Source organism: Cryptococcus depauperatus, chromosome 6 (assembly GCF_001720195.1).
Source record: "Cryptococcus depauperatus CBS 7841 chromosome 6, complete sequence".
Taxonomy (NCBI): domain Eukaryota; kingdom Fungi; phylum Basidiomycota; class Tremellomycetes; order Tremellales; family Cryptococcaceae; genus Cryptococcus; species Cryptococcus depauperatus.
The window spans coordinates 649,544-670,614 of record NC_089473.1 but is presented as its reverse complement, the minus strand read 5'-3'; the positions used below and the strand labels follow the sequence as shown (position 1 = coordinate 670,614).

At 44.7% G+C, this 21,071-nt stretch overlaps 5 protein-coding genes across 5 annotated transcripts; 2 read left to right on the top strand and 3 right to left on the bottom strand.

Moving 5' to 3' along the window:
• Window positions 1-1,145: 1,145 nt before the first annotated feature.
• L203_105001 (uncharacterized protein) lies at window positions 1,146-3,604 on the top strand (the record flags this gene model as incomplete). The annotated part of the gene is made up of 11 exons (XM_066214374.1): window positions 1,146-1,392; window positions 1,438-1,593; window positions 1,642-1,799; window positions 1,846-2,134; window positions 2,186-2,388; window positions 2,440-2,754; window positions 2,800-3,028; window positions 3,080-3,143; window positions 3,192-3,210; window positions 3,271-3,297; window positions 3,347-3,604. The coding sequence occupies 11 exons, from the start codon at window positions 1,146-1,148 to the stop codon at window positions 3,602-3,604; spliced, it is 1,965 nt and encodes a 654-aa protein (XP_066070471.1).
• An 836-nt stretch (window positions 3,605-4,440) lies between these two features.
• Window positions 4,441-6,588, bottom strand: L203_105000 (uncharacterized protein; the record flags this gene model as incomplete). Its single annotated transcript, XM_066214373.1, has 6 exons — window positions 4,441-4,529; window positions 4,592-4,917; window positions 4,967-5,162; window positions 5,220-5,306; window positions 5,354-5,968; window positions 6,015-6,588. 6 exons carry the CDS (start codon window positions 6,586-6,588, stop codon window positions 4,441-4,443), a joined length of 1,887 nt encoding a protein of 628 aa, XP_066070470.1.
• Window positions 6,589-6,945: 357 nt separating this feature from the next.
• Window positions 6,946-14,452, bottom strand: L203_104999 (carbamoyl-phosphate synthase, large subunit; the record flags this gene model as incomplete). Its single annotated transcript, XM_066214372.1, has 8 exons — window positions 6,946-6,984; window positions 7,036-7,445; window positions 7,499-9,983; window positions 10,037-11,057; window positions 11,110-11,810; window positions 11,860-13,089; window positions 13,142-13,896; window positions 14,089-14,452. 8 exons carry the CDS (start codon window positions 14,450-14,452, stop codon window positions 6,946-6,948), a joined length of 7,005 nt encoding a protein of 2,334 aa, XP_066070469.1.
• A 393-nt stretch (window positions 14,453-14,845) lies between these two features.
• Window positions 14,846-17,875, top strand: L203_104998 (uncharacterized protein; the record flags this gene model as incomplete). Its single annotated transcript, XM_066214371.1, has 7 exons — window positions 14,846-15,500; window positions 15,549-15,859; window positions 15,909-15,975; window positions 16,284-16,411; window positions 16,465-17,238; window positions 17,287-17,345; window positions 17,395-17,875. 7 exons carry the CDS (start codon window positions 14,846-14,848, stop codon window positions 17,873-17,875), a joined length of 2,475 nt encoding a protein of 824 aa, XP_066070468.1.
• Window positions 17,876-17,969: 94 nt separating this feature from the next.
• L203_104997 (uncharacterized protein) lies at window positions 17,970-20,858 on the bottom strand (the record flags this gene model as incomplete). The annotated part of the gene is made up of 14 exons (XM_066214370.1): window positions 17,970-18,440; window positions 18,487-18,600; window positions 18,651-18,696; window positions 18,747-18,765; window positions 18,809-18,831; window positions 18,894-19,045; window positions 19,098-19,682; window positions 19,732-19,903; window positions 19,952-20,124; window positions 20,177-20,215; window positions 20,260-20,341; window positions 20,398-20,440; window positions 20,494-20,615; window positions 20,692-20,858. The coding sequence occupies 14 exons, from the start codon at window positions 20,856-20,858 to the stop codon at window positions 17,970-17,972; spliced, it is 2,208 nt and encodes a 735-aa protein (XP_066070467.1).
• Between the last annotated feature and the right edge of the window lie 213 nt (window positions 20,859-21,071).

Below are 21,071 nucleotides of genomic sequence, written 5' to 3'. Positions count from 1 at the left end.
GAGTCTTTTGTTGTCATCACGAAAACGCCATAGCTATTTGTTGCGAGTCGAATCAACATTGGTATTCCCGTCTGATAATTTGTATATAAGAATTGTAATGTTTTCAAAGTTGTAGGATGGTAAATGAACGATATTTAGAGGTGAAAATTGTAAGTGCAAGCACTTCACTTGCCATTCTTAGAAACCCCGCGGGATTATGGGAGAGGAGAATGATACATAAACGTTGAATGATTAGATATGATTTCTTTAGATACTTCATCTCGATGCATGATCAGTGCTAGTTTTGCGGTATCAACCATTTTAACAATATGTATATACTATTTTTACATAGTATTTAGCATCGACAACTCAGTGAGGCATCCCTGTGCCTACAAAAATCCAATCTAATAACAAATTGAAGTCGTCAAAATCTTTTATGTAGATGGTTTCTCTTAGTTATACCTATAACGAGCTTGAAAGCCCATCATTGGCAACTGCTCCAGGATGAGCCAAAAGCCCATAACTAAGAATATAATGCTGGGAGCAGTCAATTCTGCTGCCCAAGAGGCGGAAGCAAATACTGTACGTACAAATTACCGGATGGAATCATTTTTAAAACAAAGAATGGAGCGACATGCCACTTTAATATGCCGATAGGGTGCGTATTTGGTAATACCATCTTCGATGTTTCATGACAGACGTTGGCATTCGCTGTATCTGGACATGTAGGTAGATTGCAATTCAGTCAGCTTGCTTGTAGTAAGAGATATGATGGAACGCAGCAAGTACAAGTTCGAGATGATTGAGATGCGTGTTACGTACGGAAAGTCTTCACAACTAAGATTTGATCCCGCTGTTAATCACGTGACATTCTTCAAGTGTCATGGATTTGACTCCGTTTATAGACATAGCATAGAATAAGGTAAAGTATAAACATGAATGTTTATGAAACTACGCTATGCGACATCTAGTTAGGCGTGCCAGTTACTCCGCAAGCCTATCTGCTTCTGACATCATGGGGATTACGTACCGTTGAACAGATCCGAATTGACTTATCCCAATTTTCTTTTTACCCGATCTTTATCATATTGATCTTCGATCTTGTCTACTTGAATCGTTCCGCCATTTTGAAATGGATTGATTTCTTTTCAACTTTGTATATTCTAATGCCACAGCTTATTCTTTCTTCCCACCCACAGTATAAATCCTTGTCGCTAGAAACACCAAAATGCAGTATGCAAGTCAAGACTGAGAGCAAGGCCCACAAGGGTGATCAACCCAATCTATTGGCCATGCATCATCAAGAGGAAGATAAGGCGGTAGCAAGGGGTAGTAATAGAAAAAGGCATTCACCGGAAGGCGGAGGTGTGGCCTCTCCCAAGTCCAAAAAGCATAAAAATGCCTATGAAATTAGTAAGAAATTTGAATTGGTTTACAACAGGCTAATTCGAGCTTTAGAGGGCAAGATTGCTACTGCCGAAGATGCAGCCCGGATGGACGGAAATCCTCCGCTAAATGTGATTACGCGGCTTCTAGAGTCTCAAGATAGAGAGGATAAGAAAATAGAAGCTGGGGAGAGTGTAGTTTATTGGATGAGGATGGAGGATATGAGAAGTGCGGAAGTTTGACTACTGTTGGTTTTGTAGCTAACTGTTGTGGCAGTTGAGGATAACACTGCTCTATACAAAGCATCGGAAGCCGCGGAAAAGTTCAACATTCCATTGGTGGCCTTGTTTGTAATCAGTCCCAACGACTATGATTGGCATGATCGAAGTGCCCGCCGAATCGATTTTATGCTGAGGAATGCCCGCGTTGTACAGGTGAGTTTTATAGGGTTTCTTCTAATCATTTCTGACAGAAACGTAGATCAAATTGCATGAGCTCAACATACCGTTGGTGATCAAACAATACGAAAAGCGCCATTCTATACCACGCAAAATTGTGACTGAAGTATTGCCTTCCCTTGGAGCAAAGCATCTCTTTGGCAATATGGAGTATGAGGTTGATGAACTGAATCGCGATATCAAGACAATTATACACGCGAAGGAAAATGGAATTAAGGCGCAATTCTTTCATGATAGGTTGGCTGTTCCTCCTGGCAAGATCTTTTCAAAGATTGGAAAACCAATATCGGTCTACAGTCCGTGGCAAAGACGTACGTATCAGCGGCCTTATCTTTTTGAATCAAAAGCTAAGATTGAGACAGGATGGGCACAAATTATAGAGAAAGAACCACACCTACTTGACATGTCACCTTTACCAAAGGCAAACAGCAAAGCATTACGAGAGGGGCATAAACTGGCTCATCTGTTTGATGAGAAGGTTCCGAACAGTGTCCCTGGGTTTGAATGCGAGGACAGGGAAACTATGGTTAAGTTGTGGCCTGAAGGAACAGATGCTGCCAAACAAGTACGGAAGCGCTGTAAACTAAAGCATTGATCACTTACCATATCCCTATAGGTTCTCAGCAACTTTTTCTATGCCAAAGCCCGAAAAGATGGCTTTCGTATCATTTCTCCTTTGGCTTCTGATACTGAAAGCTCCAAAGCTTCTGACGGAAAAAGTCGTGTAATGGATTATTCTACTGGCCGCAATCTTGTCAATGGTGATCACAGTTCCAAGTTGAGCCCTTATCTTGCAAGCGGTGTCATCAGTGTACGATACGTATTAAATGAGGCAAAGAAACTAGGAGGGAGGGGTAATCTAGAAACCTCGAGAGATACAGGGATTGGGAACTGGGTGCAGGAAGTAGCTTGGAGAGATTTTTATAACCAGGTCAGTCGTTTGTACTCGTTTGCATCATTTATTGACATGTTGAAGGTTATGGCTACTTGGCCTCGTGTGTCAATGGGAAGACCATTCCTTGAGAAATTCGCAGATGTTCAATGGGAAACGAGCGAAGAAAATCTTCAGGCTTGGAAAGATGGCAAAACAGGGTATCCTATAGTGGACGCAGCCATGAGGGCCTGCAAAGCTCGAGGCTGGATGGAGAATAGAGTGAGAATGGTTGCCGCATGCTTTCTAGTCAAAGATCTCATGTTGGATTGGAGTAAGTCAATTTGTCGCCAGATTAATCAGACAGCCAATTCTTTCTTCACAGGGTTGGGCGAGAGGCATTTCATGCAGAGTTTCATCGATGGTGATTTGGCTGCCAATAATGGAGGGTGAGTGCTACGATTTTTCAAGGTGTTAGCCTCTGACAAACAGAATAGCTGGCAATGGACAGCAAGTGTAAGTGGAAAGAGTCTTTCTCATATGCAAAAGATTGCTGATAATCTCATGTATTCGTAGACCGGAACAGACCCACAGCCATACTTTGTGAGCGTCCGGCGTCTTTACCTGTTAATCAAACTTACAAGGGCAACAGAGGATTTTTAACAGCAAAACTCAATCTGAAAAGTGCGATCCCAATGGTGATTATATCAGGCATTGGGTTCCCGAGCTTCGAAATCTCAAAGGTAAAGCTGTCCATGATCCATATCATATATTACCATTCAACGAATTTAAAAAGCTTGGCTATCCTGCTCCCATCGTCGAGCACAAGGAAGCGCGTGAGCGTGCATTGTATCGATATAAGAATGTTGGAGAGATTTCGAATGAAGAGCATAAAGACGGGGTTGCTTAATGTATTTCAAAATGGATAATTGTACCCGTCATCTAATGGGAAATCGACAACAAAAACAAAATGAATATAATCTTGCTCGTTTTTGATTGTCTACATCTGTTTAGGACGGTTTTTAAAAGTTCAACTTTTAGAAATTATATGTTTTCCTCTGGCGACTTGTAACAGTAAAATAAAAATTTACGTAAACATTAGGCGAAAATGACACGTCAGACGAAACTCGGTCCAGCAGAGTATAAATTCTGCGACTTTTAATTTTTGTTTTCTTTTTTTTAAAGCGTTTTTACGCTGTGCGGCAGCCCAGGTTCAACTTCCCCAAAGTTGCTCCTCACTGCCTTTTCACAGTTGAGTTGAGCGTCAACCCTTGGCGAGAGCAAAGTTATCGAGGACGTCCTAGTTCCCTTCGTTTCTCTCTCCCTTTTGGAGGTCGTTCTGGTGAACGGCGTGGATGAGATGAGGGACGGTGGTCCATACATTTTCTTATTTATGAATGATTGCTAAGATTTTAGTTTTGCAGGCTTAGATTTGATCCAAGATATTTGCGATCCTTGTTCCACCATGTAGAGACGAAGATTACAATGATTTGTCAAGTTCAACCTTGTACTAGTTAGTCCATCGAATTTTGAATCTTTATCGATCAAAACACTCCATTTGAGCTGTCGTGAGGTCCCGTCAGTATCACAACAATACTGTGTTGCATCCACCAGTGGGATACATTGAACGGTTCAGTTGCATCGAGCCATGTTCTAGTGCCTGCTACGCCTCTTGATTCACTGTTTGAAAGAAACAACAAACAATTAACTATAAGAGTATCCATTCCTTCGTTCACATTTCATCTTTTACATGGTTTGAGCAATCTGGCTCAATCTCTCAGCAAATTCAGGATAGTTTTTAAGGAAGGTTACTTGAGCTTTGCTGGCATGTTCGTCTTGGAATTGCAAGAAAGATCAGTCTTTTGAAAACCTTGTACGACTGCATATAGATACTCACATGTGATGGCATTGATCAACTCGCCTTCCGTTCGAGCTAATTGCGCACTCTTTTCGAACCACTTGACGGCTTCGTCAATCTTCCCCTGCTGTAGACTAAGTTGGGCAAGTGTTGCAACCGCTACATCACAATCGGGGTCGATTTCTAGAGCTTTTCTGCAGAAGGATTCAGCTCCAGCAATGTCCTGCTTCCATTGGAACAAGGCAAGAGCTTTGTTGACAAAAGGAAGAACATTGCGAGGTTTGCGTTTCTTGTCAAGTTCGATGGATCGTTCGAAACGTTCAATGGCCTCCGAGAATTTTTGTTGGTCAAGCAAAATTTCGCCGCTACGACAAGTTTTAGCAAGTCATGCAACTAGCTACCATGCAAACTGACTAGTAATTGCAGGCCTCGCCCCTATCAGGAAATTGCTTAAGAATTTTCCTAAAAGCAGCCATACTGCCACCAATATCGCCTAGCTTATATTTGGCAACAGCAGCCTGTATGTGGGGGAAGACAAATGTGTCATCTAGCTCAACAGACCTGTTATAGTCATCAAGTGCTTTTTGGAGCTCTTGGGTGATGAAGTAAACTACAAAGTAGGCTTGGCATTAGGCAACACACCAAGGGTTGGAGCTAGCAAACTTGCCTTGACCTCGATGATAATAAATGTCTGGATCGTTGGGGTTGTGTCGAATTGCCGCCTCAAAGTCTCCAAAGGCGCCTGCGGGATCATCTGCCGCAAAATTATTACAACAAATCTCCTATGTAAATGCGACATACCTAATTCCATGTGAACGCTAGCAATTTTCACCCAGCTTTGAACAAAGTCAGGTTTGAGATCCAGACTCTGCTGAAGATCAGCTCTGGCACCCTCAGAGTCTCCCATCAAAAACTTGAATGTTCCACGCAAATTGTAGGCCTCAGCTTGAATGTCCTTCGAGTTAATACCTTGCTCAATAGACTCGTTGATAAAACTTTGAGCATGGGGATAATCAGCTGCTTCCAGAGCATCAAAAGCCAGTGAAAGAGTCTGTTCACCCTGAGAAGGGTTCTCGGGGAGCTTAGGTTTGGGGCGAGGTCGAAAAGCGGCAAGATAAGCGGAGATAAAGGTAGGGGAGGGGAGCTTGTCTCTTCTGTTGGCAAGAGCTCCTGTAGCTTTGGCTGTCGCAAGTCTCTTTAGACATCTTTCAACTGAGGAGGCGGCCTGCTCATCCTGGAATCTCTCGATGATGGTTACGGCGGTAAAGTCTCTAACAGCCTCCTCATCGCGGCCTAGATTCTCGTACGCAGTCGCACGACGCTTGAGAGCTTTGGTGTAGGTTGAATCTAGCTTAACAGCCTCGTCACAGTCGGCTACACACTTTTCGTAATCGGGAGGAGTAAGGTTTCCGTAACCTGACCAAAATTAATCTCTTTCAGTCATTCTTGGGGGAAAACTCACAAGCAGCACGGTTGGAATAAAAGATAGCAACCTTCTTTGCAGACACCTCTATGGCCTTGGTGTAGCACTCGATTGCTTTTGTAAATTCCTTCCTTGAATACAGCTTATTGCCTCTATCTTTCAGAGTAGCGCCAATCTCATTTCTCGCAGATTCACTCATGTTTTTGAGTTCCTGCTCACTGGGCACACCGTCCAGGTGTCCAACTTCCTTCTCTTGTTTGGAATCCCCTTTTTGAGTTGGAGAGGCCTGCCTTTCTTCCAACAGAGGACCTTGGTCGCCTTCATTCTTCAAAAACTTGCCATCCTTCTTCTCGCCGCTCTTCTTCTTTTTCTTATTCTTCTTGGAAGATCCGGGGGCGGCAGAGGAAGCACCAGGTTTGTCAGATCGAGAATAAAGATAGTATCCCGCGCTAGTGGCAGCAAGGACAGCACATCCAAGAATGATTAGTCGTTGGTTCTCCTCCACAAACTTTTGCGTTCGGCTCAACAGTGACGGAGAGGATGCGGAAGCGGTATGAAGTGGTACTGATGGAGTTGGGATAGATGCAGGGGGGGGTGTTGGGATGGGAGCCATTTTAGACAATTTGAAAGATAATGAACAGAAAAGAAAGGTTGAAAGAAAAATATAAAATCAACCAACTCAAATGAAGATAAAGAAGAAAAAAAAAGTTGACAATGACGTTTGTCCATCTCATTTCGAAGTTTACCGAATTGGACTTTAAATTAGCACTCCACTAAGCAAAATACAATAAATAAAAGATGGCAAGCAAATAAACCAATGCATTTCAATTCTATATGAATCCGAGTTTTTTTAATCTGAGATATATGTTATTTTTGGTGTGTGTATTAGATCTAGAAGATGGGTTTAGGGTTTACTGGGACAGAGCAAACATGCTGACAGAGACATGGTGAAAACACCTCATTCAAGAAATTATGCGCCCAAGACAAGAGTGAGGAGTGCCATTCGTACCTAGGACGATTGTTAGAACTGTACTGGCTAGACGCTATAGAAAAGACTCACGAAAAGACCGTAACGCATTTGCCTGAAATAGGCTGCCCTCTTGGAATCAAAGTCCACTTCGGGGTCAATTTCGTTGACCCTGGGCAATGGGTGCATCACAATAGCTGACTCTTTGGCTTTCTCCAAAACGTCGTTGTTGATGACATACATGTCCTTGACTGCTTCGTACTCGGCCATGTTATCAAACCTCTCGCGTTGAACGCGAGTGACGTACAAGACATCAGATCTTGAAACAATCTCGTCGGTAAGCGTGTAAGACTCAGTAAATTTGATACCAGCGCGAGAAGCCTCAGACTTGACAGAATCAAGCATAGCAAGAGATGAAGGAGAAACAAGGTTGAGAGTGACATCGTATAAAGAGAGGAGTTTGACGAGGGAATGAACGGTTCGCCCATTCTTCAGGTCACCAACTACGAATATTGTCAATAAATCGTAATACAATTCCGGTTGGGTTCAAGCTTACTTAATGTGATGGTGATGCCATTCACGGAACCCAGCTCCTCACGAATACAAAACACATCCAGCAAGCTTTGTGTCGGATGTTCTCCAATGCCGTCACCGGCGTTCAAGATAGGAACAGGACTAGACTTGGCCGCTGCCTTCGCGCTACCTACAGTGGGATGTCTGAGGGCGATGGCGTCAGCGTAGCAACCAACAGTCCTGATTGTATCAGCAAGACTTTCGCCTTTCATGACAGACGAAGCAGAAGCTGTCACTTGCACAACTTCACCACCACATCTCTTCATTGCAGTCTCGAATGATGTACTTGTCCGAGTAGAAGGCTCATAGAACAAAGTACAGAGTACACGACCTCGGAGAGTATCAACACAGCCCGATCGCTCAACCACAGTTCGCATTTCAGACGCAAGGTTGAAGAGGGCGTGGAGGTCCTCGCGGTCGAATTGGTTGACGGAAAGAATATGTCTGCGAGAAAATGTAGGGTGAGTCTGGAGTGACATCAGACTTCGTTGAGGCGAAGGATCTCGAATAGGTGCCACAGTGGAGAGAGACATGAGCTGTCCAGTAGTAACATTCTTCTCAGATGTCGGAGATATGAGAGTCGTAAGAGAGGGTCGCTTTTGGAGAACAAATGAGCTTCGGGCTTGCTTGGTGGGGCGAGGACTGGAAGCAGAGATGTCCCTGCCGAAAGGCATAGAGAAGGCTTCACCATCAAGGAAAATAGAGTGATTATCAGCAACAACGCGATGTATATTGCCTGCAATGCTCTGCCCAGCAAGTGGTGACCAGGTATTCTCGACATCATCGGCCAAAAAGATTGAGCGACGATTAACTTCAACTTCAACATAAGTTTGGGACTGTTCAGGCAAGCCAAAGATGGCGCGCGGGTTGTCACCCAGGCGAAGAGAGATATCCTCAAGAGTAAGTCGACCTTCTGAAACAGCAGTGAGTAGGAGAGGAAGAGACTCAGTGACACCAGATTGAGCAGAGACAGGCTTTCCAAGTGCTGCACCGAGCTCATAAGGCAAAACGCCGACGGAGAAAACATCAATGCTGGCTAGATTGTCCCAAAGAGCTTTCTGATCCTCTTTCGTAGGTAAGACTTTTGCAGTTCCAGGGTAGTCGAGCTGGGAATAGAATAAGGCGTAGATAGAAACGTCACAAGTGACTGCCAAGCCCTTCTCTTTTGCCAATGCAATCAGCAATAGATCGTCTTTAGTAGAAACGCTAGCGACATGGATACTTCTGTTGTTGAGACTTGCCAAGAGCAGGATAGAAGCAAGATCAGTAGCTCGTGCATCAGTGACAATTGGTTTGTCAGCGGGCCAAGCAGCAAAATGCTGAGCGACGCTACTAACCTTGTTGATGGCACCGTAAAAGTTATTGAAGGGAATGAAGAGAGCTTTAGCGCCAGCCGCAATAGCATCCTGCAATCGAGAAGCATTGTCGGCAGTGGCAGAAACAGAGAAGAAGTAATCGCAGTGTGCCACACCGGAAGCGTTGGCTTGAGCTCTTTGGAGAGAAATCTCGTCTTCAACAGCCGACGCAACCCCCTGAGGTACCATTTGCATGATGGTGAAACCTCCTTTGATAGCTGCCTTGGTCGCATCTTCGAAATTCTTGGAATTTTCTTCAGCGGCGCCAGGCACAAACGCTTGAATTGAAACTAGACCGGGGAAGGTGAAGGTCTGGTGGGAGGTTTGGTAATCGACACTAGAAATGTCGAAATTAGGCTTTCGAATGATAGCTTCAATGAAGAGTTTTGCGTTTTTCACATTGGTGATCAACGGGATAGCAAAGTCAACTGCCATTCGCCTGGTCTTGTAACCCTGGGAAACATAGCTTGCAGGGCGACGGAACCTGTTCTTAGATGGTAGATTGATGTAAATATCGATCAGATTGTTAGCAAGATGCTGTGTCAAAGAGTACTCTTTCTTCTGAGGATTGAGATCGTTTTCAGAACCGAGCGATTCGAGGTACTTGACAGGAATACCATGCTCTTGAATGAAATCAGCAGTACCAGCAGTAGCAAAGAGGTTGTAACCCATTCTGTGAAGCTTTTGTACAGAAGGGAGCATTTCAAGTTTCTCTTTGAAAGAGCCAATAGACAACAAGATATTCTTTTTGGGAGGAGTAATACCAGTAGAAATAAGAGCCTTGAGATAGGCGTCATATCTGTCTTTGCCGAAACAAGCAACTTCACCTGTTGAAGCCATTTCAACACCCAGGACAGGGTCGGCACCAGAAAGACGACTGAAAGAGAACTGAGGCACTTTGACACCAACGTAATTGGGGGGCATCTTCACATCTGGGTAAGGAGCGCAAGGTAAGCCAAGCATGACCTTTGTGGCAATCTCAATAGCGTCAATGCCAGTGACCTTTGAGACGAAGGGGAACGAACGAGCGGCACGAAGATTGCACTCAATAACCTTGATTTCGTTATTCTTAGCAATAAATTGGATGTTATAAGGGCCAGTGACATTGAGAGCCTGTATGTCGTTGTAAGTAATGGGTTTGTATACCAGATATATCAGACACTTACTTGACCAATTTTTTGCGTGGCAATCTCAATCTTTTTGATCGTCTCAGGGTCAAGGTCCTGAGGAGGAAGAACAAGAGTGGCGTCACCAGAGTGAACACCAGCATTCTCGATATGCTCGGAGATGTAGTGCATTACCATCTTACCGTCCCTAGCCACGGCATCCATTTCAATTTCTTTGGCTTCCTCAATATACTTAGAGATAACAACTGGGTGATCCCTGGAAACGTCGGTAGCCTGAGAAAGATAATTGCTAAGGTCATCCTGAGAGAAGACTACGTTCATAGCAGCACCTGAGAGAACATATGAGGGCCGAACGAGTACAGGGTACCCAACCTTGTCACAGAAAGCTTTGGCCTCAGGGAAAGAAGTTAATTCTTTCCACAATGGCTGATCAACGCCAATCTTGTCAAGCATTCGAGAAAACTTGTATCTGTTCTCGGCAGTATCAATCATCTCGGGAGAAGTACCGTAAATCTTGACGTTTTGTCTGTGAAGAGCAAGGGCGATGTTGTTAGGTGTTTGGCCACCCATAGAGAGGACTACACCACTAGAATGTTCGGTATCGTAGATATCAAGCACAGTCTCTAAAGAGATGTTCTCAAAGTACAACTTGTCGGCTTCGTCGTAATCGGTGGAGACAGTTTCGGGATTGTAATTGATCATTACTGTCTTCATTCCATTTTCTCTCAAAGTTCGAATAGCCCGCACAGCGCACCAATCAAACTCTACGGATGAACCGATTCTGTATACACCAGAGCCAAGAACCATCACACCATTGTCCTCAAACGACACATCATGTTCGGTGGCATTGTAAGTCGTGTAAAGATAGTTTGTATGAGCAGGAAATTCTGCAGCAACAGTGTCAATTTGCTTGATGAAGGGAGTAATACCAGCCTCAATACGAAGACGACGGACGGCAAGCTCGTTAGAGTTGAGCATCTTGGCAATATGACGATCGGCAAAACCAAGCTGCTTAGCGTTTCGAATGAGGGCTGAAGGAACTGACGAGGCGTTGTACTGACTGTGATAGCGTCAAATTCATTCAAGCTCAGAAGCATAACACCATGACTTACGAGATGACTTGCTCGGTTTTGACCAACCTCTGCAACCTAGTTAAAAACCAAGGGTCAATGTTGCTCATTTCGTTCAGCTTTTCGATGGAGTAACCCTTCTTCAGGGCCGCAGCGATAGCAAACAATCTCTTGTCTGTGGGGTTGGCAATCTCATAGTCAATATCGGGCACTTTTGCATAGTCGCCAAAGCCGAGGAATTGATCATCAATACATCGAATGGCCTTTTGGATGGTTTCTTCAAAGTTTCGACCAATGGCCATAACCTCGCCGACAGACTTCATTGAAGAGCTGAGCGCAGTGGAAACCCTGTTGAACTTTTTGAGATCCCATCGAGGGATCTTCACTACACAGTAATCAAGAGAAGGTTCAAAACATGCCGAAGTCAATTTTGTAACAGAGTTCTTGATTTCATTAAGAGGAATGTTCAAACCCAATTTGGCTGCAATGAAAGCCAGAGGGTAACCAGTGGCTTTGGACGCCAGAGCAGAAGATCGAGAGAGACGAGCATTCACTTCAATGATACAATACTCTCTGGAGTAAGGATTTAAGGCGTATTGGATATTGCATTCTCCAACCACACCAAGGTGACGGATGACGTTTACGGCCGTGGTTCGAAGCATATTATAGTCGGCATCGGAGAGAGTTTGGGAAGGGGCAACTACGATAGAGTCACCAGTATGAATCCCTAGTGGATCAAAGTTCTGGAATGGGTCAGATTTAACGGTGAGGCATAACAACTAAATAACTCACCTCCATGTTACAAACAGTAATGCAGTTGTTTCTGCAATCTCTGACAACTTCATACTCAACTTCCTTCCAACCTTTCATGCTCTTTTCAACCAATACTTGAGGGCTAGTGGCAAATGCTTTACTACACAACTCGCTTAATTGTTGGTCGTTTTGCGCAAAACCAGAACCCAAACCACCCAGAGCATAGGCGGCACGGACGATGACGGGATAACCAATGATCCTGGACGCTTCAAGAGCCTCATTCAAGTTTTCGGCGGTAGCAGACTGTGCGCATTTTTCGCCAATTTCCTCCATAGCGCGAGCAAACATCTCTCGGTCCTCAGTAGTGATGATGGTGTCAATTGGAGTACCAAGTACTTTTACGCCAAGCTTGGAGAACTCGTCCTTGAGCTTGATGCCCACGTTGAGTGCAGTCTGTCCACCAAACGTACAATAGATACCATCAGGTTTCTCATGTTTGATGATCTTGCGAACAAATTCAGGAGTGACAGGGAGGAAGTAGACCTTGTCAGCAAGACCCTTAGAGGTCTGAATGGTGGCAATATTAGGGTTGACAAGGATAGTGTAGATACCTTCCTCCTTGAGAGCCTTGATGGCCTGGGAACCAGAGTAATCAAATTCACCAGCCTGACCGATTGAAAGACCACCTGAACCAAGGACGAGAACCTTTTTGACCTGTTCTTTGGGTTTAGCGGCGATGTTCTGAGCTAGTTCGCCACCAGGAACGTCGATAGAGACGAGACGGCTCTCGCGAACACTGTCTGTTATGCTCTTGATGAAGACATCAAAAAGGAATTCGGTATCGCGAGGACCTGGAGCGGACTCGGGGTGAAACTGAACAGAGAAGAAGGGCTTGCCATTTTTACCGCACCAGATACCTTCGTTGGAGCCGTCGTTAGCGTTGGTGAAAAGAGGTTCCCAGCCGTTATTCAAGGTAGAAACGTCAACCTCGTAACCGTGATTTTGGGAAGTGATATAACACCTGCCAGAGGTGGCACATGTGCAAGGCAAGTTCATACCACGGTTACCGTATTTCATTTTTCTTGTAGAGGCACCAGAAGCAAGAGCAAGAAGTTGGTGACCAAGACAGATACCAAAGATTGGAACTTTTGACTCTTCAAGAGCCACACGAAGGTTGGCAATTGTCTCTTTGACCATAGAAGGATCGCCAGGGCCGTTAGAAACGAAAACGCCATCATAGGGCTCAGATTCCGAATTGATGTCATAGTTCTGCATCTCAATCAGCTTTTCCTCATCTCATTAAAATGCAAACGCAACTAACCCAGGGCACAACCTTGAGCTCAACACCTCGCTCTCTGAAGCACCTGATCTGGTTCCACTTCATACCAACATCAACAGCAAGGACTCTAATCTGTCTGCCAGTCTTGGCATGCAACTTCTTCTCAGATTTGGCGCTAGCTGTATATACAACAGGTGCTTTGATAGATACCTTGGCAACAAGATTCTCATGGTTGGGGTCATAAAATGGGACAATGTGGTAGTCCTCCCGCCAGTTAACGTTGAGAGCGTCAGTAGATTGAGAGCGACTCATGGAAGTAGAAGAAAAACCGTTGATGAGTCTCTGAACTCCCCCCAGTACACCGGGCTGAGCACCTCTCCCACGCTCGCCTTCAGCAGGACCTTGCTGCTTGGCAAGTACTCGACCAAGAAGTACACCGCCTTCTCGGAGACGCTTAGTAAGCATTCGAGTGTCCACACCCCAAATAGCAGGAACACCTTGCTCCTGGAGCCATTTGCCGAGACTAGAAGAAGCCAAATGGTGGGAGAAACTAGGGTGGTAATTGGCAACCACCAAAGCAGCAACATGGATATGAGACGACTCAAACTCGAGGGGAAGAGAATCCAACACATCGGTAGAAGGAGGAGCATTGTGAGCATCCTTGGAAGCAGAGATTTTGCTTGCTTCGTCATCGGGTCGAGCGGGCACACCATAATTACCGATCAGGGGATAGGTAAGAATAAGGATCTGAGAAGAATAAGAAGGGTCGGTAAGAGACTCGGGATAGCCAACCATACCTGCTCATTGTCAGCATGACAGTACTTGGATTCCCGAATGCCACAAAATATAACAGGACCAGAATGTTATCGCCCAATACACTGAAAAGGGAAACAAATACGTAAGTGAAGGTATGGATCCTAAGAGCCCAACGGCCGTACGCTTCCCGTGACAAAGACAAAGAACAGACCGGTATTCTCAAGATGACTTACCGGTCTGGAATACACATTCACCGGCAACAGACTTATTTGCGCCAAATGAGTGGCCAGCAAGAGCCAAGCCGTCGGCAAGCTCTAAAACAGCATCCGGTTCGCCCATAGACTCATCCCATCTAGGCTCGCCAGACATATCTTCATAGGCAATGGACTTGAGAGTGGCTGGCGGGTAAAGAGAACCTGTGGGTCGGATTACAGAACCTTGAGATGGCATACGGACCATGGCAGGTCGAGAAGTGGAAGACTCTACTTCTGTCGAAGCAGCACTCTGGATGGCGGGAGCGTTGCTTTGGGCCTGCTGAACAACAGGGACATCGCTGGATGGAACAGCGCCTTCAAAAGCGGAAGCAGTGGCGGACATGTCTCTGTGTAAAATTTTCTGCGGAGTGCCAGGTGAGTGTAAGAGGGAGTGCTGTGTATCTGTTTCTTCGATTTTATGGAGAGACAGAGACAAGCGGCGCAGAGAAGCAACTGACTAGCAGTCTTGACTTAGTGCATTGAGACAAGAGAAGGAAGAAGGAGAGAAGAGAAGAAAAAGAAAGAAAAGAGAAAAAAAAAATTGGAAACCATTTCCAGCGACAAGGTGGAGGCCAAAAAAAAAATCCCGATCCCTAGGGTTATCGCGTGGGTCTCACGTGGGAACCACTTGCTGATCTCAGCGCGCCTTTCAACGATAACGGCAAGCTAGACGCGCCTAATTTTTTAGATTGAAATCTTGAAATCTTGCAATTCGATTATAGATAAAACATTCATCATGTCTACTGAACCGCCAATAGATCAAATAGAAGCAGCAGTGGACTCTATAGTCTCTTATCCAGAAGCTCAGGAATATAAAGGCTTGGAATTATCGGCTCAAGATGCTCACCCTGTGCTCCAAGACCTGGCAGGCCCATCTACGACATTTATACCTCGACAACCGTCTCCACCTTTACCAGACTTGAAGTCGAGGTCTTTTCCTACAGTAGACGCGGACAGTGGCGAAGACGATGATGATGATGAACCTATTGCAGAGCTCCCGATATATTTGTCATGTGGCCTGAGAGGATTGGATTTGTACCAATATCCACTGCAACATCGAGATATCAGCGTGCCTACTTGGGCAAGAGATAGGGGGAAAACAATATCTGCTCGAGTCAAGGAAAGAGTATGTCGCATAGAAGTTGAGATTCCTGTGGACGCCGGTGCTACTTACTGGCGAGAAGACCGAGCAAGCGACCTTGGTTTCGTTGTAGACGTTCAAAATGGAGATGACGGACCCGTGGGAGGATTTGGGTTTGGTACACAGAAAGACAAGAAAACCAAAGAGAATGTACACAAGAAGAAAGACAAGAAGTGGGGCGACAAGATGAGGTTGAGGAGTGAAGTCGTTCCCAATGCGACAGGATATTATTCTGGTGTCATTCACAATGGTACGACGCAAAGTGTTTCTTCGTATTCAGCTAATAATGTTACCACAGGCGCTCTCCATCTTCATCCTGTTGATCACATTTATCAATTCCGCACTTCTCTGGCCTATCTTGACGATGTCGACAGTAAATCTCGCCGTCGACCTACCGCCAATGGCAATGCAGACTCTGATTACGAGGATTCAGCAAAGAAAAAGACAAAGCCTGTCACTGCTCCTACTAGACAGGTCCGTAAAGTGCTGGACGAAGATGAGAATGACGGGTCCGGGTCAATCAAAGATTTCAGGAATAAAATGTGGGCTGTAGAACAAAAGGAGAATGAAGATGAATGGATTGGATATGGATGGAGGAGTGGTGTAGAGGTAAGAATTGTCACTTTTTGAGAGATTGGCGGTCTAATGATGCTTCAAGGATAATGCGGTCGTAGAAGCGCTTGATACTCTCATTCTTTCTAGCGACAAACGAGAAAGACTTGCATGTAAGACTAGACCACTTGACTATCTAGATAAAGTCCAACAGCATTAACCATTTAGAGAATATATCTTGACGATGAAATGTATGCATTCATGTTTCTATCTTTTGACGCCTGCACGTAAAAGTCTTGTCTTATTTTGAGAAAAGATTCATCCATTATGAAATTAAGCGCGTTTTGAAATTTTACCAATGCACATCTTTCGAGTCAACATTTATTTCTCTTTTTCTTTTCTTTCAATATTTTTTACATCTACTTTAAAACATCCAGAAGTTCTTTTTGGAAAAATCAAACGAGCAAGCTCCAACTACCAGACGATATCTTAGCATCGCTCCCTACGCTGAGCCTCTCAAACATGTCTCTTGGATTTGTGCGTGTTGCCCATCCCAAAGCTTTCTCTTTTCGACCTTTTGGCCGTACTTACGCTACCGAGGTACTCAAAGTATGCTCGGCTGCAAGCTGTTCGGAAAGGATTTGCTGATATTTGATATGTAGCCAAACCTCTCATACCTTTCAGTTACTCATCCGGATTCCTCTGCACCTCCTGAAGCAAAGTCATTGATCAAAGACCACTCTGAATATCTTCTCAATACCTATGTGCGACCCCCGTTTCTTTTCACTCATGGAAAGTCATGCACTCTCACTGATTCTTCAGGTCGAAATTATCTCGATTTTACAGCCGGCATCGCCGTCACAGCACTTGGCCATTCAGATGAAGGGATTAATAGGGTTATGGCCGACCAAGCAGCCAAGTTGAGTCACACTAGCAACCTTTACTGGACTGAACATGCCGGCGAGCTTGCCAAATCTTTAATTGAAAAGACTCGAGCTCATGGTGGCTTGGGGCTGGGTTCTTATCAGGGAGGAGAGAAGGGTGGAAAAGTCTTTTTTGCAAACTCTGGGACGGAAGCCAATGAAGGAGCTCTCAAGTTTGCCCGCGCTTATGGAAAGACTGTTTCGGCGGACAAGACCGAGATTGTTTGCTTTTCTAATGCTTTTCATGGCCGATCCATGGGTGCACTTTCTTGTACATCAAACCCCAAGTATCAAACCCCTTTTTTGCCCCTAATTCCTGGCATTAAAGTCGGTAAATACAACGACATGAATGAAAAAAGTCTTGGAGAGTTAATCAACGAAAAGACTTGCGGTGTCATTGTGGAGCCCATTCAGGGCGAAGGCGGTGTGGAGGAAGGCAAGAAAGAATGGTTTGAAATGCTAGGAAAGAGGTGTAAGGAGGTCGGAGCTGTGCTCATCTACGATGAAATTCAGGTAAATTATAAGATTCGTTATCCCATCCAATGTCCTGATGTTTCTCAGTGCGGTCTCTTCAGATCAGGGACTATGTGGGCTCATTCTACTTTCCCTGCTGATGCCCAGTATGTATTTCTCCGGCTCTTCTTATATTATCTGACCTCCAGGGTGTAGACCTGACATTGTCACCATGGCAAAACCTTTAGCAAACGGTTTCCCAATTGGGGCCATCATGGTACGCTCGTCTATCGCCTCGACCATCTCTCCTGGTATGCACGGTACCACCTTTGGCGGCCAACCATTAGCATGTGCTATCGGCATCCACGTTTTGGATAGACTCTCGGAAACGTCGTTTTCTCAGCAGAGGAAGGAGACAAGCGCACACCTGGGAGAAAGAGTACAAAAACTACCATCCATGTTCCCCGAATTGATCAAAGAGACTCGAGGAAGGGGTCTGATTAGGGGTATCGCTTTCAAAGAGGAATGTCAACCTGGACAACTCGTCAAACTTGCTCGTGAACGAGGAGTGTTGCTTTTGACAGCAGGTAAAGATGCCGTGAGGCTTGTTCCTGCTTTAGTGGTCAGCAAAGCCGAGTGCGACAGGGCAATAGACGTCGTGGAGAGTTGCCTACATATCTTAAGCGGTAAAGCTTGAAGCCCATGAAAAAAGTTTCAATAATGATTTACTCGTTATATGTAGTATATTGTTTGAATATGCAATCATGGTATCTCTACTAATGTCTACCAACCTACTGTGATTTAGCTTCTCTAAGCAGCTGGAAAATGACCTTGTCCTTCTCCCACTCCATGATTTGAGTTTTATATCCAGCCCAAATAGCCAAAATAAGAATTAGGATAGCAGACACTATTTTCCACATCGTCCACCCTTCTTCGACTTTTTTACCCGGCACATAAATATCAAACCTACGGGACTTCATATCTTCTTTGGCCGAATGTGCTACCATGGCAGAGTCCTCGAACCATATGAAGGCACGTTGATTGTCCCAGTCAAAGATAACTTTTCCACCTTGCGTGACAGTCCATTCAACCTCATCTGGTTTATAAATACGCCGCGGAAGGAAAATCTCAGTATATTCAGGTGGCGAAGGGGGCGCAGTTGACACGCGTATAGGAGATCGAAATCGATAGATGAAAGATCCGGAATGGTAGTCGTAAGACATTGACATTGGCAAACCCCCTGTTGCTATTGGATATGGGCGCTTTGAAAACGTTAGAGCAGTAACAACTGCAGTATGAGAAACGCACAACTATGACATCCAAGAGGCGGCTGCCAACATCAGGATCCTCAGAATCTTCGTTCTTTTTCAAAAGCTTTGAACGATTGTCATCAGAGTACCACGAAAAATTTTCAGCATTCCACTGTATATCAATTAGTAGCCGATTAGTAGATAACAGGGAAGTATACCAACATCGTCTCCTATATCGTCTCGGTTGGTAGGATTATATGACCAAAGACTATACGCAATTAGAATTGAAGACATGTTGACTACTTACTTAAATCCTACTTGTGCACTTTCCATAGCGCTTATCATAGCATCCATAGCTCTTTCTTGCCACCTCCAATCACCTGTCTTGAAAGCCTCTCCTTTACTAAATGAAACTTTTGATTAACATGTTTTATTTCAGATATTATGATGTAGATAGAGCCATACTTGATATCCATAGGAACACCACATTCTCCAAAGAAAATTGGGACTGGACCCAAGGCTAATCTGGCAGCTAGCACAAGGGTTCTGATTTGGAGAGCATAGTTAGCTTTAACGGCAGCTGTGCCAAAGTATAGAGCTTGAGGTAGGAACATGCCCTTGGATAAAATCAAATTTAGCGCTCTTCGTATCTTTATAAAAGAGACCTACCCGGGACAAGCCTTGGACATTTACGGACATAAATCCAAAGCGTTTTTTGAAGAGAGTATTTAAATCATACCAGTGCGGCACATAAATCATTTTTTGTGGACGGAAGCTCTCCTCCCAAGCTGGACAGTACTCATTTGGAATTGGTTCCACCATTCGAGCTTTCAATCCTTCATATCTTTTTGAAGCATTTCCAACAACTTTCTCCCACTTCTTGACAAAGGGGAAGTAAAAATCTGTGTAGAAATCAATCTTTTCACCATTGCGGTCCTTAGAAAAATAGTCTTCCTGCAGCGCTGCGGCCTCATTTTTGGCATCACTCCATCTCCAAACACCTGCATTCTCCCAGATGCATTCTCCTTTAGTCCATGCAGATACACCCTGAGGATTCCCAGTAGTATATGAGGTAACACGAGTTGGAAATGGAAAAGAGCGAGCGTATACTGGTACCCTAGGCGTAGAATGGCCTGCGCCCATAGAGAATGCTTGCAGAGGGGAAGGAAACAAACCGAGATGGAGATCGGTATTATAATCCCATTCGTGAACAGAGCGTAGGCCAATAAATCCAGGATGAGGCTCATTCATGAGCTACAATCGATGAGCAAATACCTTATGCCATTCTGTTTCCACTGCCCACCTCGAAACCCATGACGGTGTCCAGATCCCCAACTGATTGTACAAGTTTTGAAGTGACGGCAAGAAATGCTTCCTGCAAGTACTGCTGAATATTCTTTGATGCCCACTTGCCATTGATCTGAGTAGCGATTTCCAATGACGGCGCAAATGTTTCGCCGCCCCAGAACAAAGTACTGTGCATGTAAGCTCCCCAGCCGGAAATTTGTATCAAGGCAACTCACTTCATAGTAGCAGCAGCAAGCTTTTGGTATCCAGTCGGCCAGAGGCCTCTCTCCCCTTTTAACTTTCCGCCCTTAATTCCATCCAGGAATGCAGCGCCAGACAATGCAAGAGTTTTGCCATCGTTTGAAAGATTAAAGCCTGCAGCTTCCAATGTCCAGCCCGGTGCACCAGACTAAAACAAAGTTGAGCGCTGTGGATGAGCGGATGTGAATTACCAGACATACTCCACCGCAGTATCTTGACCAGACATCTTGATGAATAGCCTGAATCATTGATTAGGCTCACATGGGTCCAAAACAAGACTTACAATATAAGCAACAAGCTTGAAAGGTTTCATACTTTCCAATAAGGCTCGCAAATACGCTAGGTAGTCCTCATCATATATTCCACTAAGTCGAGATGATTAGCTTGAAAATAATGAATATCTGCATGGCTGATCACCCACCATCCCTCGTGTTCGAGCGCATCCCATGTCACCGTGATCCGTACTGTAACGCCAAGGATGAGCATCGATACCCTTGCAAGAAGCTTGCGCATTTACTAAAAGTCAAGCCCCACGATTTGAGTCTTCTCCAGTGCTGCTCAGCCTCTTCAAGAGGAAATGGTCTCCCAACATAATTTGCCTTGGCATGGTCATGAATCTTGGGGTAAGGTGCGACTGGGCTATCCAACGTCAGAAGAGCAAGTCAGCATCAGACAATAATCATGACATCTCAACAAGGGGCCCATTGAGACTCACACTTTGCTAGAAGCAGAAACATTGGCGCCTCTCAAGTGCAGCACCCTTCCGTACTTGTCGAGGATATCTTTGCCTTCAATCGAGACAGTTGCTGCAGAAAGCTCAAGTGGGAACAGCTTGTGAGCTTCAACAGCCTGAGGATTTGTTTCTGCTCCTACTTGAGACATGTTTTTCAATGAGTTTTAACGAAAATCAATTCTTTGTGATAAAAGCAAAAGTGAAATGTAAAGAATATAAAACAATAATTTTTAAATCACTGGTAATCAAAATATCGGCTTCTGGGACTGGTGTTTATTTTGATCATCTTCAAATTTAAGCCAAATAAATAATTGTCTTTAAGATTGAGGCGCCATTCATAGACCAAAGCTGCCGATAATATC